The following is a 22373-nucleotide window of genomic DNA, read 5'->3' as shown; positions in this document are numbered from 1 at the left end:
CAAGTAGCCTACACATTTGTCCCTAGCATGTGTGTGTGTATTTGAAGCAAAAAAAGACTGAATATTGCAACACACTTTTATGATACAGATTCATTCCTCATTATGTAGCACTGCACAGCTATAGTTTTTTCAAATGCCAAATGCACCTGCAGCATGTTACTGGCTCATCTGAGTGGCTTGTGTTGTGAGAAGAATTCAAACAAGAATTCAAACAAGAACTCCTGGATGTAATTTTATAATATTGTTAAATATTTTAAGTAACATATGGTAGCATACACGTTCCATCCACATGGTAGCAAATCAAGATAGCTAGTTAGTTATATGTTACAACGTTACATTATATTGCCTTGCCAATGTTTGTGTGAATCCTATTCTCGCCGACCTTCCACATCAACAAGCGACGCACGCGCATCTTTGCTCAGCTGTCTCCTGTCCCTATCGGTTTCACTGGGAAGACTTCCGGTTGTGTGTCATGGCGGCATGGTAAAGCTTGCTCAAAGGGAAAAATAACCAACCCGTACTGTCTTTTTTAGACAGCGGTTTGGGGATTTATTTCGGGCTTAACATCGCCACGAACGTCCACATTCGTATTGGGAATTGCAAGCACTCATTAGCGGTCTCCATCCGCTCGGCCATGGCGGCACATAAACCAGTGGAATGGGTTCAGGCCGTGATAAATAGATTCGACGAGCAGGTAATAAGGTGTTTATGAGTTGGAAGTGGGAGAGGAACGTTAGTAAGCTGCAACCAGTTAATCTTTTGTAGATGGCTTGTGTCTGTAGCTAACTTATTTCTGCAATCGCAAAGTTTATGCTATCATGCTTTCTGGTTGTGTACAGTAGGTAGGTTGGTACTAGTATATAGACAAAGTAACGTTAATAAACGTTACGACACTTTTTATCTGTGGTTTAGATTGTGTAACAAACGTGCAAGTTACTTTCAGTTAGCAAGCTAACTAGTTAGCTACCCATGTAACTAGCTAGCTAGCCAACTAAACATGCATTTTCATGTTACATAGATTTTGGGTGTTGGTATAGCTAGGACTGTTAATAGACGGCTAATAACACACAACGGCTAATATTGACTAATTCTGCCAGACAATTTGGGGAAAATATATCACTACCAGCTAGCTTCTCATAAAGTTAGCTAATTGTAAACAAATGAGGTGTGACATGCACTGACTAAAATAAAATGATTAAAATTAAGTACTCTAGCTTATTACCTTGCACATTGTTACTCGTTTTATTAGGTTTGAGTCAACTGAATGGACATATGCCTCCCTCCCTGTTATGTCACATGCAGTGAAAAAAAACCCGAAGAAAGCACGCTCCTTGCATGCTGTCAGCCAATAGTCATGTTACCGAATGTGGGTTTGCAACCTGGCCATGTTTCTGCTCTGAGGTAAAGGCCTCAATACTGAGATAAAAAAGCATTATGGATCTGTACTAATTGGCAGACATACGTTTTTGTATAATACCTACTTCTATAATTACTACATCCTTAAAGTAATATATTAGTACTGTGAGTTTCTTAATCAAACACAGATTTGTGTGCTTATGTGCTTGTGGTCACCACAGCAGCAGTCTACAAGGCTCGCCCAACAACCACAGATTGTTGGTGACATTGACAAGTTAAGCAACTTTGATTGTTTTTAGTAGATATTGCTAGATTCTGGCAAATAAAGGAACAGTCCACCCTAAAACTATCTTTTGGTATTTGTTTCATTAGTCCATTGTTGACATAGTCCCAAAATGTTTTGCTTGTCAGCAATCAGGTTTTCAAGCTAGACTATATATACAAAAGAATGTGGCCACCCCTTTCAAATTAGCCATACCCGTTGCTGACAGGTGTATAGAATCGAGCACACAGCCATGCAATCTCCATAGACAAACATTGGCAATAGAATGGCCTTGCTCAAGAGCTCAGTGATGCTCAACGTGCACCGTCATAGGATGCCATCTTTACAACAAGTCAGTTTGTAAAATTTCTGCCCTGCTAGAGCTGCCCCGGTCAACTGTAAGTGCTGCTATTGTTTAGTGGAGATGTCTAGGAACAACAATGGCTCAGCCGTGAAATGGTAGGCCACACAAGCTCAGACAACGGGATCGCTGAAACGTGTTGTGCCAAGAAATTGTCTGTCCTCGGTTGCAACACTCATTACCATGTTCCAAACTGCCTCTGGAAGAATTGTCAGCACAGGAACTGTTAGTTGGGAGCTTCATGAAATAGGTTTCCATGGCCGAGCAGCCGCTCACAAGCCTAAGATCACAATGCAAAGCGTCGGCTGGTGGGGTGTAAAGCTCGCCGCCATTGGACTCTGGAGCCATGGAAACGTGTTCTCTGGAGTGATGAAAAATGCTTCACCATTTGGCAGTTTGACGGACAAATCTGTGTTTGGCAGATGCCAGGAGAATGCCGAATGCATAGTGCCAACTGTAAAGTTTGGTGGAGGAGGAATAATGGTCTGGGGCTGTTTCATTGTTTGGTCTAGGCCCCTTAGTTCCACTGAAGGGAAATCTTAACGCTACAGCATACATTCTAGATGATTCTGTCGTTCCAACTTTGTGGCAACAATTTGGGGAAGGCCCTTTCCTGTTTCATCATGACAATGCCCCTGAGCACAAAGTGAGGTCCATACAGAAATGCTTTGTCGAGATCGGTGTGGAAGAACTTGATTTGCCTGCACAGCGCCGTTAACTCAACCCCATCAAACACCTTTGGGATGAATTGGAACGCCGACTGCGAGCCAGGCCAAATCGCCCAACATCAGTGCCCGACCTCACTAATGCTCTTGTGGCTGGATGGAAGCAAGTCCCAGCAGCAATGTGAGAACATCTAGTGGAAATCCTTCCCAGAAGAGTGGAGGCTGTTGTAGCCGAATTGGGGGGACCAACTCCCTATTAATGCCCATGATTTTGAAATGAAATGTGTGACAAGCAGGTTTCTACATACATTTGGTCATGTGGTATATGTAACTTTCAATATACAGCATATGCTATTGTCCAGAATTGATAGACTATCCCTTTAAGGGTGCCAAAGATTCCTCTAATGAACTTGAGATTTAAGCTGTGTGAGTCATTGGGTCAGGTAGTCTAGCCAGTCCATCAATCATTTTTTACACTGTCTGTTGTCCCTAACTGTTTCTCATCAGGAGTCATTATCAGTCACCATGTATCATATTGTAAGGTTGTAAACTTTCCAACAAGTCAGCTGGAGTATTTTATGTTGCTTGAGAGCTGGTATGTCTGTAGAGCAGCTCTGGTTTCCAATTTCATCCATTGGAAACTGGGCTTTGTCTGTTTTGGTCATCAAAGACCCCTGCCAAAGGGACTGAAACAGATGGTTCTGTTGGGATGGTTCTTGCAACCATGCTGCAGTGCAAGCAATGCTGCCAGAAATTCTTCACTTAAGACTCATTTGAGTGAAAGCTGTTCTACAAATATACTTGAAAAGGGTTAGGCCTAGTTTAGGGCTACCAGAGTTTGCACTATGCAATGGTTTGGATTTAGCCTAAACTTGCTTTAAGTGCCATCGCGCACTGTCAACTGCCCTCAACTCCAGTACAACTTCAGGTATAAGACTCTCTCTCATACCTCCCTTTTATTTGCCTTTTTGAAAGGGAATATCAGCACTTTGTGTTCAGTTTGGGTAGGTTCTGGGCCTCTGGTTTCAGAGGCTACAGAGGGGTATTGTACCCAGATTTAGCGGCTCTGCTCGGCTTATTACAGTTTGATGAAAATATAATAAGGGATTAAAACCACCTTGTGTTAAGACTATTTAGACGCCTCTAAGTCAGGGGTACTCGAGTACTATTTGAGAAGGTCGGGTCACACACATTTCCAAGGTGTCAAAGGTCCAGATGGATAATATAATTTATTGGCGTAGTAACAAATCCCCACCTTGCAACCCCAAACTGTTCACACCCCTCTTGTTGGTGTTGAGAGAATGTTTCAGTTTCAAAGTCAATTTCCCACAATTCTACACATTTTGCACGGGGCAGAGATGTTTGCTGCTGTTTTTTAAAGCTAATTTCCTGGAATTCTATGCATTCTTCCATGTCTTGCGTGTTTATATGATATCAGGGGTTGAAGCCTGACCAAGTAAAAAAATACAATAAATATACAGTGCAGCCTCATCATAAAATTGAATCAATAAAACATTTTCCTTGGCAGTCTACACACAATATCCCATAATTATATATATATATATATATATATATATATAGTCCCACAGTTGACAGTGCATGTCAGAGCAAAAACCAAGCCTTGAGGTCGAAGGAATTGTCCGTAGAGTTCCGAGACAGGATTGTGTCGAGGCACAGATATGGGGGAAGGGTACAAACAATGTCTGCAGCATTGAGGGTCTCAAAGAACACAGTGGCCTCCATCATTCTTAAATGGAAGAAGTTTGGAAGCACCAAGACAATTCCTATATTTGGCTGCCCCGCCAACTGAGAAATTGGCGGAGAAGGGCCTTGGTCAGGTAGGTGACCAAGAACCCGATGGTCACTCTGACAGAGCTCCAGAGTTCCTCTGTGGAGATGGGAGAACTTTCCAGAAGGACAACCCTCTCTGCAGCACTCCACCAATCAGGCCTTTATGGTGGAGTGGCCAGACGGAAGCCACTCCTCAGTAAAAGGTACATGACAACCCGCTTGGAGTTTGCAAAAGCCACCTAAAGACTCTGACCGTGAGAAACAAGATACTCTGGTCTGATGAAACCAAGATTGAACTCTTCGGCCTGAATGCAAAGAGTCACGTCTGGAGGAAGCCTGGTACCATCCCTACAGTGAAGCGTGGTGGCAGCAACATTCTGTGGGGATGGTTTTCAGTGGCAGTGACTGGGAGACTAGTCAGGATTGAGTGAAAGATGAATGGAGAAAAGTACAGCGAGATCCTTGATGAAAACCTGCTCCAGAGTGCTCAGGACCTCAGATTGGTGCACTTTGCAACAGGACAATGACCCTAAGCACAAGCCAAGACAATGCACGAGTGGCTTCAGGACAAGTCTCTGAATGTCCTTGAGTGGCCCAGCCAGAGCCTGGACTTGAACCAAATCAAACATCTCTGGAGTGACCTGAAAATAGCTGTGAAGAGAAGCTCCCCATCCAACCTGACAGAGCTTGAGAGGATCTGCAGAGAAGAATGGGAGAAACTCTCTAAATACAGGTGTGCTATTCTTGTGGCGTCATACCCAAGAACACTCAAGGCTGTAGTTGCTGCCAAAGGTGCTTCAACCAAGTACGGACGAAAGCGTCTGAATACTTATGTCAATGTGATATTTCCGTTTTAAAATAAATATATAAATTAGCAAAAGGTAACTTTTTTTATTATGTGGTATTGTGTGTAGATTGATGGGGAAAAAAACAATTACAGCCTTCTAAAATTGATGTAACAGAATGTGGAGGAAGTCGAGGGGTCTGAATACACACATTGTCCGCCAGTTGATGATGGGGGCTGTAAGTCATAGGATTGTATGTGTTGGCTTTATGAGGGGAAGTTCATGCTCAGAATCAGATTTTCTGTGTGAACCTTTCTTATTTTGTCTGGAAACAATGAAAGGGTTGTGAACATTGAACACTAAGTCTAAATCACAGTTGTTTGCAACTTCAGATTCCTAAATTGACTTTGTTGTTATACATGTCAAAATGCTCCCCCAGAGAGGTTGGTGGATGCCAATGTGCTGTACTAGATTAATGAGAAAAGTACCTCAACCTAGTAGTATTTGGCCTCACAGCCCAGAATTGCCATATTTCCTGTCACGAACTCTGATACCTCCTGCGCCCCGACCTGTTGCTTTGGCCTGTTCATTTTCTTATCTGTATTTTGTTCATAGGTGTTTGTGTCAACACCTTCTGCTAGCCAGCTAGCTAGCTCTGTTGCAATGTAGCCCACTTCGCTTGGAATAGCTAACAAACATTTCCAGTGCTTTAGAAGCTGAGTGTATTACGCTCTTGTCCTGGACAATGTTGACAATCTGGAGTTCCATTGTGGCAATTGTTTGCTAGTGAGGATTACAGGAATGAAGTTGCAGGGTAGCCTAGTGGTTAGAGCGTTGGATTAGTAACCGGAAGGTTGCAAGTTGAAACCCCCGAGCTGACAAGGTACAAATCTGTCGTTCTGCCCCTGAACAGGCAGTTAACCCACTGTTCCTAGCCCGTCATTGAAAATAAGAATTTGTTCTTAACTGACTTGCCTGGTTAAATAAAGGTAAAAAAATAATAATATTCTTAGCAAGCAAATCAAGGGAGGGACTGTGAGATGTTCTGAGCAGATTGACATAAGGAATGGCTTTCCTGCACTGGTTCCTCCTCTCTTGATCTGACAGGTCCAGACATCCCACAGCAGGCAGTGCCCCATCTCTGGTAACCAAAGGCGTACGTTATCCTGCTCCTCGTGGGCCTTTGAAAGGTTTAACGAATTGTGTAAGGGGTAGAAATGGGCAGATTTATCCATTCCCTTCTCTGGCCGTTGTATTGGGATGTTCAATGGTGAGAAATGTCTCAGTCCCTGGAGCAAAAACTTTGCTATGAGTACTGGACATCAATAAGCTGCTCCCTAACATTATAAACCAGCATCAGGACATCAATAAGCTGCTCCCTAACATTATAAACCAGCATCAGGACAACAATAAGCTGCTCCCTAACATTATAAACCAGCATCAGGACATCAATAAGCTGCTCCCAAACATTATAAACCTGCATCAGGACATCAATAAGCTGCTCCCAAACATTATAAACCTGCATCAGGACATCAATAAGCTGCTCCCTAACATTATAAACCTGCATCAGGACATCAATAAGCTGCTCCCTAACATTATAAACCAGTATTAGGACATCAATAAGCTGCTCCCTAACATTATAAACCAGTATTAGGATATCAATAAGCTGCTCCCTAACATTATAAACCAGCATCAGGACAACAATAAGCTGCTCCCTAACATTATAAACCAGCATCAGGACATCAATAAGCTGCTCCCAAACATTATAAACCTGCATCAAGACATCAATAAGCTGTTCCCAAACATTATAAACCAGTATTAGGACATCAATAAGCTGTTCCCAAACATTATAAACCAGTATTAGGACATCAATAAGCTGCTCCCTAACATTATAAACCAGCATCAGGACAACAATAAGCTGCTCCCTAACATTATAAACCAGCATCAGGACATCAATAAGCTGCTCCCAAACATTATAAACCTGCATCAGGACATCAATAAGCTGCTCCCAAACATTATAAACCAGCATCAGGACATCAATAAGCTGTTCCCAAACATTATAAACCAGTATTAGGACATCAATAAGCTGCTCCCTAACATTATAAACCAGCATCAGGACATCAATAAGCTGCTCCCAAACATTATAAACCAGTATTAGGACATCAATAAGCTGCTCCCTAACATTATAAACCTGTATCAGGACATCAATAAGCTGTTCCCAAACATTATAAACCAGTATTAGGACATCAATAAGCTGTTCCCAAACATTATAAACCAGCATCAGGACATCAATAAGCTGCTCCCTAACATTATAAACCAGTATTAGGACATCAATAAGCTGTTCCCAAACATTATAAACCAGTATCAGGACATCAATAAGCTGCTCCCTAACATTATAAACCAGTATTAGGACATCAATAAGCTGCTCCCTAACATTATAAACCTGCATCAGGACATCAATAAGCTGCTCCCTAACATTATAAACCAGTATCAGGACATCAATAAGCTGCTCCCTAACATTATAAACCAGCATCAGGACATCAATAAGCTGCTCCCTAACATTATAAACCAGTATTAGGACATCAATAAGCTGCTCCCTAACATTATAAACCAGTATCAGGACATCAATAAGCTGCTCCCTAACATTATAAACCAGTATTAGGACATCAATAAGCTGCTCCCTAACATTATAAACCAGTATCAGGACATCAATAAGCTGCTCCCTAACATTATAAACCAGTATTAGGACATCAATAAGCTGCTCCCAAACATTATAAACCTGCATCAGGACATCAATAAGCTGCTCCCTAACATTATAAACCAGCATCAGGACATCAATAAGCTGCTCCCTAACATTATAAACCTGCATCAGGACATCAATAAGCTGCTCCCAAACATTATAAACCAGTATCAGGACATCAATAAGCTGCTCCCAAACATTATAAACCTGCATCAGGACATCAATAAGCTGCTCCCAAACATTATAAACCAGTATTAGGACATCAATAAGCTGCTCCCAAACATTATAAACCTGCATCAGGACATCAATAAGCTGCTCCCTAACATTATAAACCTGCATCAGGACATCAATAAGCTGCTCCCAAACATTATAAACCAGTATTAGGACATCAATAAGCTGCTCCCAAACATTATAAACCTGCATCAGGACATCAATAAGCTGCTCCCTAACATTATAAACCAGTATCAGGACATCAATAAGCTGCTCCCTAACATTATAAACCAGTATCAGGACATCAATAAGCTGCTCCCTAACATTATAAACCAGCATCAGGACAACAATAAACCAGCATCAGGACATCCTGCTCCCTAACATTATAAACCAGCATCAGGACAACAATAAGCTGCTCCCTAACATTATAAACCAGCATCAGGACATCAATAAGCTGCTCCCAAACATTATAAACCAGTATCAGGACATCAATAAGCTGCTCCCTAACATTATAAACCAGCATCAGGACAACAATAAGCTGCTCCCTAACATTATAAACCAGCATCAGGACATCAATAAGCTGCTCCCTAACATTATAAACCAGTATCAGGACATCAATAAGCTGCTCCCTAACATTATAAACCAGCATCAGGACATCAATAAGCTGCTCCCTAACATTATAAACCAGCATCAGGACATCAATAAGCTGCTCCCTAACATTATAAACCAGCATCAGGACATCAATAAGCTGCTCCCTAACATTATAAACCTGCATCAGGACATCAATAAGCTGCTCCCCAACATTATAAACCAGCATCAGGACATCAATAAGCTGCTCCCAAATATTATAAACCTGCATCAGGACATCAATAAGCTGCTCCCTATCATATTAAACCAGCATCAGGAAATTGAGTCTCATAGTTAATGTGGGATTTAATGACATTGTAAAGGGTAGCTCAGAACAGCTTTTAAAGAATTGATTGGATCAGCAAGCACCCTTTAATATATGTCCCTCTGCCCTCCCTAAATCGTGGCTTTGAATGTTTCAGCAGACTTTTAGCCCTCCAAAACTGACTACGAGACTAGCAGCTCTGGGTGTAACATTTTTTGGACAATTTTGATTACCTTCTGGAAGCAAAGCTAATTTTATAAGGAGGATGGGATCCACCCAAATCATTTGGATTCCTGGATCCTTTCACAGCATTCTATGGCAGCATTGAGAAAATTACTTATAATTGTCTCAAGCACAGCTCAGTTAATCCCTAACATTAAGATGTCATAATGGTTCAGCAAATGTACATTATCCCAGGGGTGTTGGAAGACCCAATGTAAGCAACCTAATTGATTTCCCTCTTACTGCCCTGAATGCCTCTGCTGATCCCACAGCTATTGTATGCAGTAGGTATGTGTTTATGAACCAGTTATACTGTTAGCACTGAGGCGGTGTACCTTAGTAGGAAGTCCACTGTGTGCAGCTCACCCTGCACTAATATAAATAACATGAGAATGTGCTTCTACACCTGCATTGCTTGCTGTTTGGGGTTTTAGGCTGGGTTTCTGTACAGCACTTTGAGATATCAGCTGATGTACGAAGGGCTATATAAATACATTTGATTTGATTTATTAATGCAAAGCTAGCCGGTTAAGCAATGAAAACAATCAAGCCTCCTTGAAAAGTGCTAAAAATAGCCAACGTTAACATATGTAGCTTCAGAAACAAGGTTCATGAAATCAATAATTTGCTAATAACAGATGACAATCTCTGAAACTCACATAGATAATAATGCCTTTAATACAATTTATAGTAACACTGTTAACAAGGCATGTCCTATAGGCTGTAGTTTTGTCGCACCTGAATTACTAAATAGAGCTATGGCAACATGGAACTCTAATCCACATCAGTTAACTGATGCAAGCAGTAGAATCGTATAAAAGAAATACAGCTATAAATGCACCTTATGGAACAGCGGGGAATGTGAAGAGACACATACAGGTACAGACACGCACACGGGCGCTAGCACACACTCTACACACGTACATTGTAATATTGTTGTGTAATGGATTCATACATTTTGTGTTGTTGATAACAATTGGTAAGACAGACAAACATTGTCTTATTATATGGTGTCCCTTCCATGAATGAATTGATGGTATTCTAAGAGAAAGGCCCTTGTATTCGCATGAAGATCATTGAGTCAAATGTTTTATGTTACACAAATTATACATAATTCTTCTTAATGTGAATGTTCTAAACTTCCCATCAAGGGACAATAACAGTTCTCTTTTCATGAAAAATAGGCCTCACTTTAATTACATTTCTTCTCATGGCTCTGTCCTCTCATCCAATGTTTCTCTCCTTTCCCCTGTTTACCCCGATCATGTAATCCGAACACAGTGCTTTGGTGTGTACGTATACAATGTTAATCAGCTCTGCCAAAGTGCACATACGGGAAGAGATGGCTCCATGACCTTTCAGAAATTCCAATCCCGGCCTGTGAAACAAAGTGCTTACTGTCTGTGGTCCCGGACAGACCGGAGTTGAGCTGGATGTGAAAGATTTGAAGCAGGGATGGTCCCGTGTGGACAGTGTGCACTCCAGTTCAGACTCCTGATTATTTTCTTACCCCCTGTCTTGGGACGTAAATTCCCAGGCCCCAGAGGTAAAGTGGATCCCGATAGTAAGCAGTCATAGGTCTGCTGCTTAAGGCTCATTAACACTCCAGGCCTGATGTGCTCTGCATACGCACTAGCCAGCTACACCTCTAGGCAAGCTTAAAGGGGCTCCTCCTGCCCACAAGGTCTGGCCCAGCTGTGGATGTGATGTCTTTGTTCACACAGATGTAGCCTGCAGGTGTACAGCTGTGGGTGTACACCAGAGTTGTGGCAGGGCAAGGTTCTTGATAGCAACAGTGCTTCATTGTTCTGACTGCATGACGTCTGTTCCTTGCCCTTCGTCAGGTGTCATAGGTGTCCTCATAGCACCAGAGGTGTGGCATAACACTAGTGTGAAAAATATTAAATGTAGATATGTCTAGTGTGGATGTGTAGACATGTGTAAACACAGGATAAGAAGGTGAAACCATGGCTTCATGTAATTCTATTAGTCTTGCTCAAACCTGCTGCAAATAGTGCATTTGGAAATTATTCAGATCCCTTGACTTTTTCCACATTTTGTTATGTTACCGCCTTATTAAAAAAAAATATTGTATCGCAATCTTCACACAATACCCCATAATGACGAAGTGAAAACCGGTTTTTAAATTTTTTGCAAATGTATTAAAACAACCTACTTTAAACCCCTTTTTTCTCCCCCTATTTCGTGATATCCAATTGGTAGTTCGTCTTGCCCCTTAGTTGCAACTCCCGTGCGGACTCGGCAAAGGTCGAGAGCCTTGCGTGCTCTGAAACACGACCCTCGCCAAGCTGCACTGCTACTTGACACACTGCTCGCTTAACCCAGAAGATGTCGGAGGAAACACCGTACAACTGGTGACCGAAGCCAGCGTGCAGGCGCCCGGCTGCCACAAGGAGTTAGAGCGCGATGGGACAAGAACATCCCAGCCGGCCAAACCCTCCCCTAACCCGGACGACTTTGGGCCAATTGTGCACCGCCTCATAGGTCTCCCAGCCGGGGACCAAATCCGGATCTGTAGTGACGCCTCTTGCACTGCGATACAGTGCCGTAGACCGCAGGCGCTACTCGGGAGGCCGATAGAAATACCTTATTTACATACGTATTCAGACTCTTTGCTATGAGCCTCGAAATTGAGCTCTGGTGCGTCCTGTTTCCATTGATCATCTTTGAGATGTTTCTACAACTTGATTGGAGTCCAGCTGTGTAAATTCAATTGATTGGATATGATTTGGAAAGGCACACATCTGTCTATATAAGGTCCCACAGTTGCCAGTGCATGTCAGAGCAAAAACCAAGCCATGAGGTCGAAGGAATTGTCTGTAGATCTCCGAGACAGGAATGTGTCGAGGCACAGATCTGGGGAAGGGTACCAAAAAATGTGGAGGAAACCTGGCACCATCCCTATGGTGAAACATGGTGGTGGCAGCATCCTGCTGTGGGGATATGTTTCGGGGACTGGGAAACTAGTCAGGATCGAGAGACTGATGAATGGTGCGAAGTACAGAGAGATCCCTGATGAAAACCTGCTCCAGAGCACTCAGGACCTCAAACTGGGGTGAATGTTCAACTTCCAACAGGACAACAACCCTAAGCACACAGCCAAGACAACGCAGGAGTGGCTTCGGGACAAGTTACTGAATGTCCTTGAGTGGCCCAGCCAGAGCCCAGACGTGAACCCGATCAAACATCTCCAGAGAGACCTGAAAATAGTTGTGCAGCGACGCGCTCCATCCAACCTGACAGAGCTTGAGAGGATCTGCAGAGAAGAATGGGAGAAACTCCCCAAATACAGGTGTGCCAAGCTTTTAACGTCATAGCCAAGAAGACTCGAGGCTGTAGTTGCTGCCAAAGGTGCTTCAACAAAGTACTGAGTAAAAGGTCTGGATACTTATGTAAATGTAATTTCCGTTCTTAACTTTTAAAATAAATGTGCAAATATTTAAAAAAGCCTGTAGATTGAGAAATAAACAATTGAATCCATTTTAGAATAAGACTAACGTAACAAAATGTGGAAACATGTAGGGGTCTGAATACTTTCCGAAGGCACTGTGTGGTCCACTGTCTAACGTGTTCACCCGTGGCTAGATTCTCTTGTGACTTTAGAATTTTTTTTTCTTTCTCTTAGCTTCCCGTTAAAACAGGACATCAGAACAACCACACCAAAGTCAGCACAGAGCACAACAAGGAATGTCTCATCAACATCTCTAAGTACAAGTTCTCCCTCGTCATCAGTGGCCTCACGAACATACTAAAAAATGTGAACAACATGGTAAGTGGAGCTTTTAACTTAACACTTAGCTGTTTATTTGACTTTAGCATGAGTAATGGGCATCACTACATTGCACGTCATCAACCCTACTAGAGGCCGACCGAGTAATCGGCATGGCCGATTTAACTTGAAATCGCCGATTACATTTCAATTCACGAGGAGACTGCGTGGCTGGCTGACCACCTGTTATGTGAGTGCAGCAAGGAGCCAAGGTAAGTTCTACCTAGCATTAAACTTATATTATAAAAAAAACAATACATCTTAACTAGTTAACTACACATGCTTGGTGATATTACTAATTAACTAGCTTGTTCTGCGTTTCATATAATCAATGCTATGCCTGTTAATTTGTCATCAAATCACAGCCTACTTCGCCAAACGGGTGATGATTTAACAAAAGCGCATTTTCAAAAATCGTTGCACAAATATACCTAACCATAAAACAGCCTTTCTTAAAATCAATACACAAGTATATTCTTTAAAACCTGCTTATTTAGTTAATTTATTTTAATGTTAGCAGGCAATATTAACTAGGGAAATTGTGTCGCTTCTCTTGCGTTCATTGCAAGCATAGTCAGGGTATATGCAACAGCTTGGGCCGCCTGGTTTGTTTCGAACTGTATGAAGACCATTTCTTCCTAACAAAGACCTTAAATAATTTGCCAGTATTTTACATAATTATGACATAACATTGAAGGTTGTGCAATGTGACAGCAATATTTAGACTTAGGGATGCCACCCGTTAGATAAAATACGGAACAGCTCCGTATTTCACTGAAAGAATATACTTTTTTTCCCCCAAAGTGATTTGACCATATGAATGACCCAAGGCTCGTATTTCTGTGTTTATTATAATTAAGTCTATGATTTGATAGAGCAGTCTGGCTGAGCGGTGGTAGGCAGCAGCATGCTCATACGCATTCATGCAAACTGCACTTTCCTGCGTTTGCCAGAAGCTCTTTGCATTGCTTGAAGCAATAGCGCTGTTTATGACTTCAAGCCTATCAACTCCTGAGATTAGGCTGGCAATGTCACGTTCTGACCTTAGTTCTTTTGTTATGTCTTTTGTTTTAGAATGGTCAGGACGTGAGTTGGGTGGGTTGTCCCCTTTTCTATGTTGTGTTTTGCGTTTGGCCTGGTATGGTTCTCAGAGGCAGGTGTCGTTAGTTGTCTCTGATTGAGAATCATACTTAGGTAGCCTTTTCCCACGTGTGTTTCGTGGGTGATTATTTTCTGTTGTGTATATGTCACCTTTCAGAACTGTTTCGTTCCTCCTTTGTTATTTTTTTTTGTGTTCTCGGTTTAATAAATATATGACGAACACTTACCACGCTGCACATTGGTCCTCACCTTCTTCCACCAACGACCGTTACAGGCAATATTATAGTGCCTATAAGAACATCCAATAGTCAAAGGTATATGAAATACAAATGGTATAGAGAGAAATAGTCCTATAATAACTACAACCTAAAACTTCTTACCTGGGAATATTGAAGACTCATGTTAAAAGGAACCACCAGCTTTCATATGTTCTCATGTTCTGAGCAAGGAACTTATACGTTAGCTTTCTTACATGGCACATATTGCACTTTTACTTTCTTCTCCAACACTTTGTTTTTGCATTATTTAAACCAAATTGAACATGTTTAATTTATTTGAGAATAAATTGATTTTATTGATGTGTTATATTAAGTTAAAATAAGGGTTAATTCAGCATTGTCATTATTACAAATATATATATACAGTGGGGAGAACAAGTATTTGATACAGTGCCGATTTTGCAGGGTTTCCTACTTACAAAGCATGTAGAGGTCTGTAATTTTTATCATAGGTACACTTCAACTGCGAGAGACGGAATCTAAAACAAAAATCCAGAAAATCACATTGTATGAATTAATTCATAATTAATTAAGTAGTAATTTATTTGCATTTTATTGCATGACATAAGTATTTGATCACCTACCATCCAGTAAGAATTCTGGCTCTCACAGACCTGTTAGTTTTTCTTTAAGAAGCCCTCCTGTTCTCCACTCATTACCTGTATTAACTGCACCTGTTTGAACTCGTTACCTGTATAAAAGACACCTGTCCACACACTCAACCAAACAGACTCCAACCTCTCCACAATGGCCAAGATCAGAGAGCTGTGTAAGGACATCAGAGATAGAATTGTAGACCTGCACAAGGCTGGGATGGGCTACAGGACAATAGGCAAGCAGCTTGGTGAGAAGGCAACAACTGTTGGCGCAATTATTAGAAAATGCAAGAAGTTCAAGATGATGGTCAATTACCCTCGGTGTGGGGCTCCATGCAAGATCTCACCTCGTGGGGCATCAATGATCATGAGGAAGGTGAGGGATCAGCCCAGAACTACACGGCAGGACCTGGTCAATGACCTGAAGAGAGCTGGGACCACAGTCTCAAAGAAAACCATGAGTAAAACACTACGCCGTCATGGATTAAAATCATGCAGCGCACGCAAGGTCCCGCTGCTCAAGCCAGCGCATGTCCAGGCCCGTCTGAAGTTTGCCATTGACCATCTGGATGATCCAGAGGAGGAATGGGAGAAGGTCATGTGGTCTGATGAGACAAAAATAGAGCTTTTTGGTCTAAACTCCACTCGCCGTATTTGGAGGAAAAAGGATGAGTACATCCCCAATAACACCATCCCAACCGTGAAGCATGGAGGTGGAAATATCATTCTTTGGGTATGCTTTTCTGCAAAGGGGACAGGATGACTGCACCGTATTGAGGGGAGGATGGATGGGGCCATGTATCGCGAGATCTTGGCCAACAACCTCCTTCCCTCAGTAAGAGCATTGAAGATGGGTCGTGGCTGGGTCTTCCAGCATGACAACGACCTGAAACACACAGCCAGGGCAACTAAGGAGTGGCTCCGTAAGAAGCATCTTAAGGTCCTGGAGTGGCCTAGCCAGTCTCCAGACCTGAACCCAATAGAAAATCTTTGGAGGGAGCTGAAATTCCGTATTGCCCAGCGACAGCCCAGAAACCGGAAGGATCTGGAAAAGGTCTGTATGGAGGAGTGGGCCAAAATCCCTGCTGCAGTGTGCGCAAACCTGGTCAAGAACTACAGGAAACGTATGATCTCTGTAATTGCAAACAAAGGTTTCTGTACCAAATATTAAGTTCTGCTTTTCTGATGTATCAAATACTTATGTCATGCAATAAAATGCAAATTAATTACTTAAAAATCATACAAAGTGATTTTCTGGATTTTTGTTTTAGACTCCGTTTCGCACAGTTGGTGTACCTATGATAAACAATTACAGACCTCTACATGCTTTGTAAGTAGGATAACCTGCAAAATCAGCAGTGTATCAAATACTTGTTCTCCCCACTGTATAAGATTTTTTTTTTTAAATCTGTAAAAAAAAATCAGTCAAGGTTTATATATATATATATATATAAATGTATGTGTGTGTGTAAGAATTGACCGATTAAAAAAATATATAAAAAAATCGGTATGGGCTTTTCTTGGTCCTCCAATAATCGGTATAGGCGTTGAAAAATCATAATCGGTCGACCGCTAAACCCTACCTTCTAGTAGGCATGTGTATTGTGTGAAAACTCCAATTCAACCAAGTGTAGGATGCACACAAAGGGCTGGAAGTGTTGTTTGCTGAATCACTGTGTCATCTGTGTCTGTAACCTCTCCTCTCTCCAGCGTATATTTGGGGAAGCTGCTGAGAAGAACCTCTACCTCTCCCAGCTAATTATCCTGGACACACTGGAGAAGTGCCTAGCATCGGTGAGGAAACCCCCATACAGTCTGCATCCACTGTATCCCACCGTACATTACCTTTAGTTGGTCTTCTAACTTATCCCACTACAGTTGTTTGTGTGTGCTTGTGTATAAACCGTTCTCCATTTTAGTTTTTAGTCCTCCCAACTCAGTTTTCTGTTATTGAATATTATCAGTCAAGAGCACTGACCTCAATATATTGGCTCTTATTGCACCAATATTCTAAAATGTTATGGGTCTTCCAACACAACGTCAGCATTACTTTGGTTGGCTGGATCTCTGTTCTGTCTCTCTGTTTTTTCCAGACAGACCTCTGTTAATACACTTAAACCCCTTCCTTCAGTCGTGCTTTCTCTTCACCTCTGCTCTGTTCTGCAACTGTGCAGCAGAAGATTACATTTGCAGGTGTTTCCTTGACTTTTGTTAGTGCTTTCACTGCCTCCAATGGGATTCCTGGAAGTTTCCTGTACAGGTTTTTCATTAGTGCATGTTGTCAGATAGAAGCCAACTGCTCCCCTCATGGATGCTATGGAACTCTCGTTTTGAATTTGACATCTTACATTTTAAAATTTAAGTATAGTAGTTGTGTTGTTTTGTGTTCGACTATTTCCTACATAAGGGTGAGCAACAGGTTTTGAATGCAGTTGTATGCAATCTGTCCTGGTATGAGGCTGCCAATTTGACCCAACGAGTTTTGGAAATGAGCCAATGGGAGCGCTGGTGAATCCCAGGTGGGACATGCTGTGCTTTCGCCCCAAAGAGAGGCACTTTAACCCACACATGTATTGCATATCCAGCTGGATAAATCCAAAGTACAGTAGTGGCCAAGCGTTTTGAGAATGATACACATATACATTTTCACAAAGTCTGCTGCCTCAATTTGTATGATGGCAATTTGCATATACTCCGGAATGTTATGAAGAGTGATCAGATGCATTTGCAATTGATTGCAAAGTCCCTCTTTGCCATGCAAATGAACTAAATCCCCAAACAACATGTCCACTGCATTTCAGCCCTGCCATAAAAGTACCAGCTGACATCATGTCAGTGATTCTCTTGTTAACACAGGTATGAGTGTTGACGAGGACAAGGCTGGAGATCACTCTGTCATGCTGATTGAGTTTGAATAACAGACAGGAAGCTTCAAAAGGAGGGTGGTGCTTGGAATCATTGTTCTTCCTCTGTCAACCATGGTTACCTGCAAGCAAACACGTGCCGTCATCATTGCTTTGCATAAAGAGGGCTTCACAGGCAAGGATATTGCTGGCAGTAAGATTGCACCTAAATAAACCATTTATCGGATCATCAGGAACTTCAAGGAGAGTGGTTCAATTGTTGTGAAGAAGGCTTCAGGGCGCCCAAGAAAGTCCAGCAAGCGTCAGGACTGTCTCCTAACGTTGATTCAGCTGCGGGATCAGGGCACCACCAGTACAGAGCTTGCTCAGGAATGGCAGCAGGCAGGTGTGAGTGCAGTGAGGCGAAGACTTTTGGAGAATGACCTGGTGTCAAGAAGGGCAGCAAAGAAGCCACTTCTCTCCAGGACAAATATCAGGGACAGACTGATATTCTGCAAAGGGTACAGGGACTGGACTGCTGAGGACTGGGGTAAAGTCATTTTCTCTGATGAATCCCCTTTCCGATTTTTTTGGGGCACCTTGAAAAAGCTTGTCCGGAGAAGACAAGGTGAGCGCTACCATCGGTCCTGTGTCATGCCAACAGTAAAGCATCCTGAGACCATTCATGTGTGGGTTGCTTCTCAGCCAAGGGAGTGGGCTCACTCACAATTTTGCTTAAAACCACCATGAATAAAGAATGGTACCAACACATCCTGCGAGAGCAACTTCTCCCAACCATTCAGGAATAGTTTGGTGACGAGCAATGCCTTTTCCAGCATGATGGAGCACCTTGCCATAAGGCAAAAGTGATAACTAAGGGGCTTGGGGAACAACATCGATATTTTGGGTCCATTACATTACCATGGCCAGGAAACTCCCAAGACCTTAATCCCATTGAGAACTTGTGGTCAATCCTGAAGAGGTGGGTGGACAAACAAAAACCCACAAATTTTGACAAACTCCAAGCATTGATTATGCAAGAATGGGCTGCCATCAGTCAGGATGTGGCCCAGAAGTTAATTGACAGCATGACAGGGTGGATTGCAGAGGTATTGAAAAAGAAGGGTCAACACTGCAAATATTGACTCTATGCATCAACTTCATGTAATTGTCAATAAAATCCTTTGACACTTATGAAATGCTTGTAATTATGCTTCAGTATTCCATAGTAACACCTGTGGAAATGATTATTTCTGTCATTCTCAAAACTTTTGGCCACGACTGTATGTGAGAAGTTGCCACTGATAACCTGAAAAGCACTCCTTGTTTTCTCAGATGACCTAAAGAATCCAGCTTGCACACATACTTTCCTCTCATGGTTTTCCTTCTCTTTTTCTATGTCTTCCTCTTCCCACTGTCTCCCCAGCAATCCAAGGACTGCCTACGCCTGGATGAGACCATGCTGGTGAAGCAGCTGCTGCCTGAGATCTGTCACTTCATCCACACGTACCGCGAGGGCCACCAGCACGCTGCAGAACTCCGTGCCTCCGCCTCAGGGGTCCTCTTCTCCCTCAGCTGCAACAACTTCAACGCCGTCTTCAGTCGCATCTCCACCAGGTAATGCCTGATCCTGAGGAGCTACAGAGTGTGTTGGCTAATTCTGTGTCAATGTCACTGTTGATGAGCAGTTGAACAGGTGTGTTAGTACAGGGCTGGAACAATAGCCTGCCCACCCGGTTGTTCTTCCAAGGTCCATGGCAATTGATCTACGTTTATTGTCTTTTGTCAAAAAATGCAATTGTCTTTTAAAAAGTTCCACTAGACCTGATTTTCCCAGAAGTGTAGTATTACAAATTATTTTATGCCCTCAGAAGTCATGATGAAGAGACTGTTTGTGCCCCCATTCCTGCTCATGTCATATGAGAAGTTAACTTGTTTGTGTACCTAAGCAATTCCGTTTAGCAGCCAGTCATGGACAAGGTCACCGTGACTGAACTGTTAGCCCAGTCATGAACGAAATCCCTCCCTCCCCACCCAGGATGTTCAGGATGGTGCAACGTTATAGAAAGTAAAGAGTGCGATCAGGATTCCCTGTTTTATTGTTCTATTAGGTTCACTTTCCCTCATGATGAAATTGGGGAGGGCACTGTGGATCTGTCTCCGTACGTTCGTCACTACGATGAATGATACATCCAGCTATAGAGATCTGACATTTATAAAATTATACTGATTGGCCCAAGTGGGGTGCTATAGTAATCAACTGAAATTCCAAACTTTGAACAAGCATATTTCCTATCACTTTTGAGTTATTGTCATGAAATGTGGTTAATATTTGCAGCCTGTCATGAGCAACAAGTTTACCATGACAACTTATAATTTCAGTACTTACAAATGAAATGTCTTTCCACACAACATACAGTGCATTTGCTAAGTATTCAGACCCCTTGACTTTTCCACATTGTTAATTTACAGCCTTATTCTCATCAATCTACACACAAGAGCCCAAAATGACAAAGCGAAAGCAGGTTTTTAAAATGTTTTGCAAAAAAAACCAAATGCCTTATTTACGGAAGTATTCAGCCCCTTTACTATGAGACTTGAAATTGAGCTCCAGTGCATCCTGTTTCCATTAATCATCCTTGAGATGTTTCTACAACTTGATTGGAGTTCTGCTGTGTAAATTCAATTGATTGGACATGATTTGGAAAGGCACACACCTGTCTATATAAGGTCCCACAGTTGACAGTGCATGTCAGAACAAAAACCAAGCTGTGAGGTCGAAGGAGTTGTCTGTCGAGCTCCGAGACAGGATTGTTTCGAGACACAGATCTGGCGAAGGGTACCAACAAATGTCTGCAGCATTGAATGTCCCCAAGAACACAGTGGCCTCCATCATTCTTAAATGGAAGAAGTTTGGAACCACTAAGACTCTAACTATATCTGGCAGCCCGGCCAAACTGAGCAATCAAGGGAGTAGGGCCTTGGTCAGGGAGGTGACCAAGAACCCGATGTTCACTCGGACAGAGCTCTGGAGTTCATATGTGGAGAAGGCACATGACAGCCTGCTTGGAGTTTGCCAAAAGGCACCTAAAGGACTCTGATCATGAGAAACAAGATTCTCTGGTCTGATGAAACCATGATTGACCTATTTGGCCTGAACGCCAATCGTCACATCTGGAGGAAAACTGGCACCATCCCTACGGTGAAGAGTGGAGGCAGCATCATTCTGTGGGGATGTTTTTCAGTGGCAGGGACTGGGAGACTAGTCAGGATCGAGGGAAAGATGAACGGAGCAAAGTACAGAGGTCCTTGATGAAAATCTGATCAGGACCTCAGACTTGGGCGATGGTTCACCTTCCAACAGGACAACGACCATTAGCACACAGTCAAGACAGCGCAGGAGTGGCTTCAATACAAGTCTCTGAATGTCCTTGAGGGGCCTAGCCAAAGCACGGACTTGAACCCGATCGAACATCTCCAGAGTGACCTGAAAACAGCTGTGCAGCGACGCTCCCCATCCAACCTGACAGAGTTTGAGAGGATCTGCAGGGAAGAATGGGAGAAACTCTCCAAATACAAGTGTGCCGAGCTTGTTGTGTCATACCCAAGAAGACTAAGGCTGTAATCACAGCCAAAGGTGCTTCAACAAAGTACTGAGTAAAGGGTCTGAATACTTATGTAAATGTGAGACATTTCTAAAAAACAGTTTTTGCTTTGCCATTGTGCGGCATAGTGTGTATATTGATTCGGGGGGGACGGGAAAATTTTATCAATTTTAGAATAAGGCTGTAGAAAACTTTAAGGGGTCTGAATACTTTCCAAATGCACTGTAAGTTGGAAGAATTGAGACAGACCGCCACATCATTCGTCAGGGGCAACGTTTCTATCTGCAACATTCTGAACGTTTCACATCATTGATCCACATGTCAGTGTTCTGTCTTGAAGGAAGATGGGATGTCAAAAAGCCAGGCTCTACAAGGCTGTCCTCTTTTCCCTATTGTCCACGCCTTCTTCTTTCCCTCCTTTCTAATGAGAAGCTGTGGTAGAATAAAATCTCAGGATATCATGTTTGACAGGACAAACTTGTTCCCTGGCAGTGTTTAAAATTCCTTATCCATTGTGTTCTCCCCCAGGTTGCAGGAGCTGACAGTCTGTTCAGAAGACACTGTGGATGTCCATGATATAGAGCTCATGCAGTACATCAATGTGGACTGCTTCAAACTTAAAAGACTGCTCCAAGGTAGCTACTCACTCAAATCCCTGTATGTCATACTTCATGTATTTTTTAACTCCTGGATTCTGTGTATTTTGATGTTTTTTGCTAATACTCTATTACTTTTCACTGCGTCCTCTCAGAAACGGTATTCAAATTCAAAGCCCTGAAGAAACCTGCCCAACTTGCTGTCATTAACAGTTTGGAAAAGGTTTGTGTGCCAATATATATGTATTCAGTGCTGCTGTTTTGTGTTTATGAAGTTGGT

General features: G+C 42.4%; 1 protein-coding gene across 6 annotated transcripts in view; it reads left to right on the top strand.

Annotated features, from left to right (window-relative positions):
* Window positions 1-435: 435 nt before the first annotated feature.
* Window positions 436-22373, top strand: part of LOC118394968 (neurofibromin-like) — a 180132-nt gene continuing 158194 nt past the window's right edge. For all 6 annotated transcript variants that reach the window (XM_052518510.1, XM_052518495.1, XM_052518488.1 and 3 more), the window contains exons 1-6: window positions 436-694; window positions 12931-13074; window positions 16760-16843; window positions 19319-19509; window positions 22026-22132; window positions 22249-22316. In XM_052518510.1, the coding sequence (XP_052374470.1) occupies window positions 635-694; window positions 12931-13074; window positions 16760-16843; window positions 19319-19509; window positions 22026-22132; window positions 22249-22316 (654 nt within the window). In that variant the 5' untranslated portion in view covers window positions 436-634. The remainder of the gene's footprint in view (window positions 695-12930; window positions 13075-16759; window positions 16844-19318; window positions 19510-22025; window positions 22133-22248; window positions 22317-22373) is intronic.

This window comes from Oncorhynchus keta, chromosome 1 (genome assembly GCF_023373465.1).
Source record: "Oncorhynchus keta strain PuntledgeMale-10-30-2019 chromosome 1, Oket_V2, whole genome shotgun sequence".
Taxonomy (NCBI): domain Eukaryota; kingdom Metazoa; phylum Chordata; class Actinopteri; order Salmoniformes; family Salmonidae; genus Oncorhynchus; species Oncorhynchus keta.
This window is presented reverse-complemented; position numbering and strand designations above follow the sequence as displayed.